Raw genomic sequence first — 1,067 nt, forward strand, 5'->3', positions numbered from 1 at the left:
TCGATTTCTAACTCTGGATAGGATGTCAGTCATTTTTCTTCTCCTTCTCTTTTGCCCTTGTCTTTTGGCCTTACAGGTCTTAGGTGAGTCTAATAACTTTTCTATTGTTAAATTTTGGATTCAGAGACAAAGAACTATGTTTTTTAATAATAATACTACTTTATTTATTCTGGGACGAGTCCCTTTAGAATAATACAGAGGAATCAATAGATGAGGGCTGAGGAGCCTCAGAAATACTTAAACAAAAAATACAAAGAAATATAAACAGTCAAAATAAAAAAAGTAATTATAGGTTACTTTCTCACTTTTATCAGTTGAACAATAAAAATAAAAAAAAATGAATAAATAAAAAAGAGAAAAGAAAACGATGTAAAAATAATTAAGAATGATATAACAGTTTACATACATATTTACAATTATATTAATTTACAATTTTATGGGGTCTGAATGGATAGGAAATGATTGAACAGGCGGGATTTAAAGGTAGGAAGGGTATTGGAGCGACGGATGTTGGAAGGGATGGAGTTCCATAAGGATGAGGCTCGGATAATGAAACGATCTATCAAAAGCAGCGGTTCGGTGGGCCCTTGTGTAGAAATCTGAAGACCGTGAAAGGGTATTGCTGGAACGTACATATGTGTTATTTAAAAAAATATATCGGACAAAAAGTATTACGTTTCTGATTCTTATGCTGAATTTAAACGTTTGCCACCTACCGCAAATCCAACAGTTGTACAAATGCTTGGTGAACAAAGCAACAAACTTCGGTATCTACACGCTTGTGTGTTCTTTTGACCATTGTCAGCGATCAGATTCAACTTTTGTTCTTGTATTTTTATGAGAAACTCGTTAATTTTATTACCTAGACATATAATATAGTGCTATGTTTCGGTCTCATCACGTTCCGTCAATTCCAAAGCGTAATGTTAGGCTACAGCTAGACTGAAACTCCTTAGCTGGACTGACATCAACACCTTATAATTCCACAACGTAATTATAATAAAGGCAATCAAAGGGAGAAGACTCAGTAAAGTATATTTAATACATTTCATGTATATATATATATG

The 1,067-nt window shown here is 33.2% G+C and overlaps 1 protein-coding gene across 1 annotated transcript in view; it reads left to right on the forward strand.

Moving 5' to 3' along the window:
• The window catches only part of LOC106679189 (alkaline phosphatase), a 33,771-nt gene continuing 32,704 nt past the window's right edge, over positions 1-1,067 (forward strand). Inside the window, exon 1 of the mRNA XM_014418201.3 lies at positions 1-83. Coding sequence (XP_014273687.1) covers positions 23-83 — 61 coding nt within the window. The 5' untranslated portion in view covers positions 1-22. The remainder of the gene's footprint in view (positions 84-1,067) is intronic.

Source organism: Halyomorpha halys, unplaced genomic scaffold (genome assembly GCF_000696795.3).
Source record: "Halyomorpha halys isolate HHAL.00 unplaced genomic scaffold, Hhal_1.1 Scaffold183.1, whole genome shotgun sequence".
In the NCBI taxonomy this organism is placed as follows: Eukaryota; Metazoa; Arthropoda; class Insecta; order Hemiptera; family Pentatomidae; genus Halyomorpha; species Halyomorpha halys.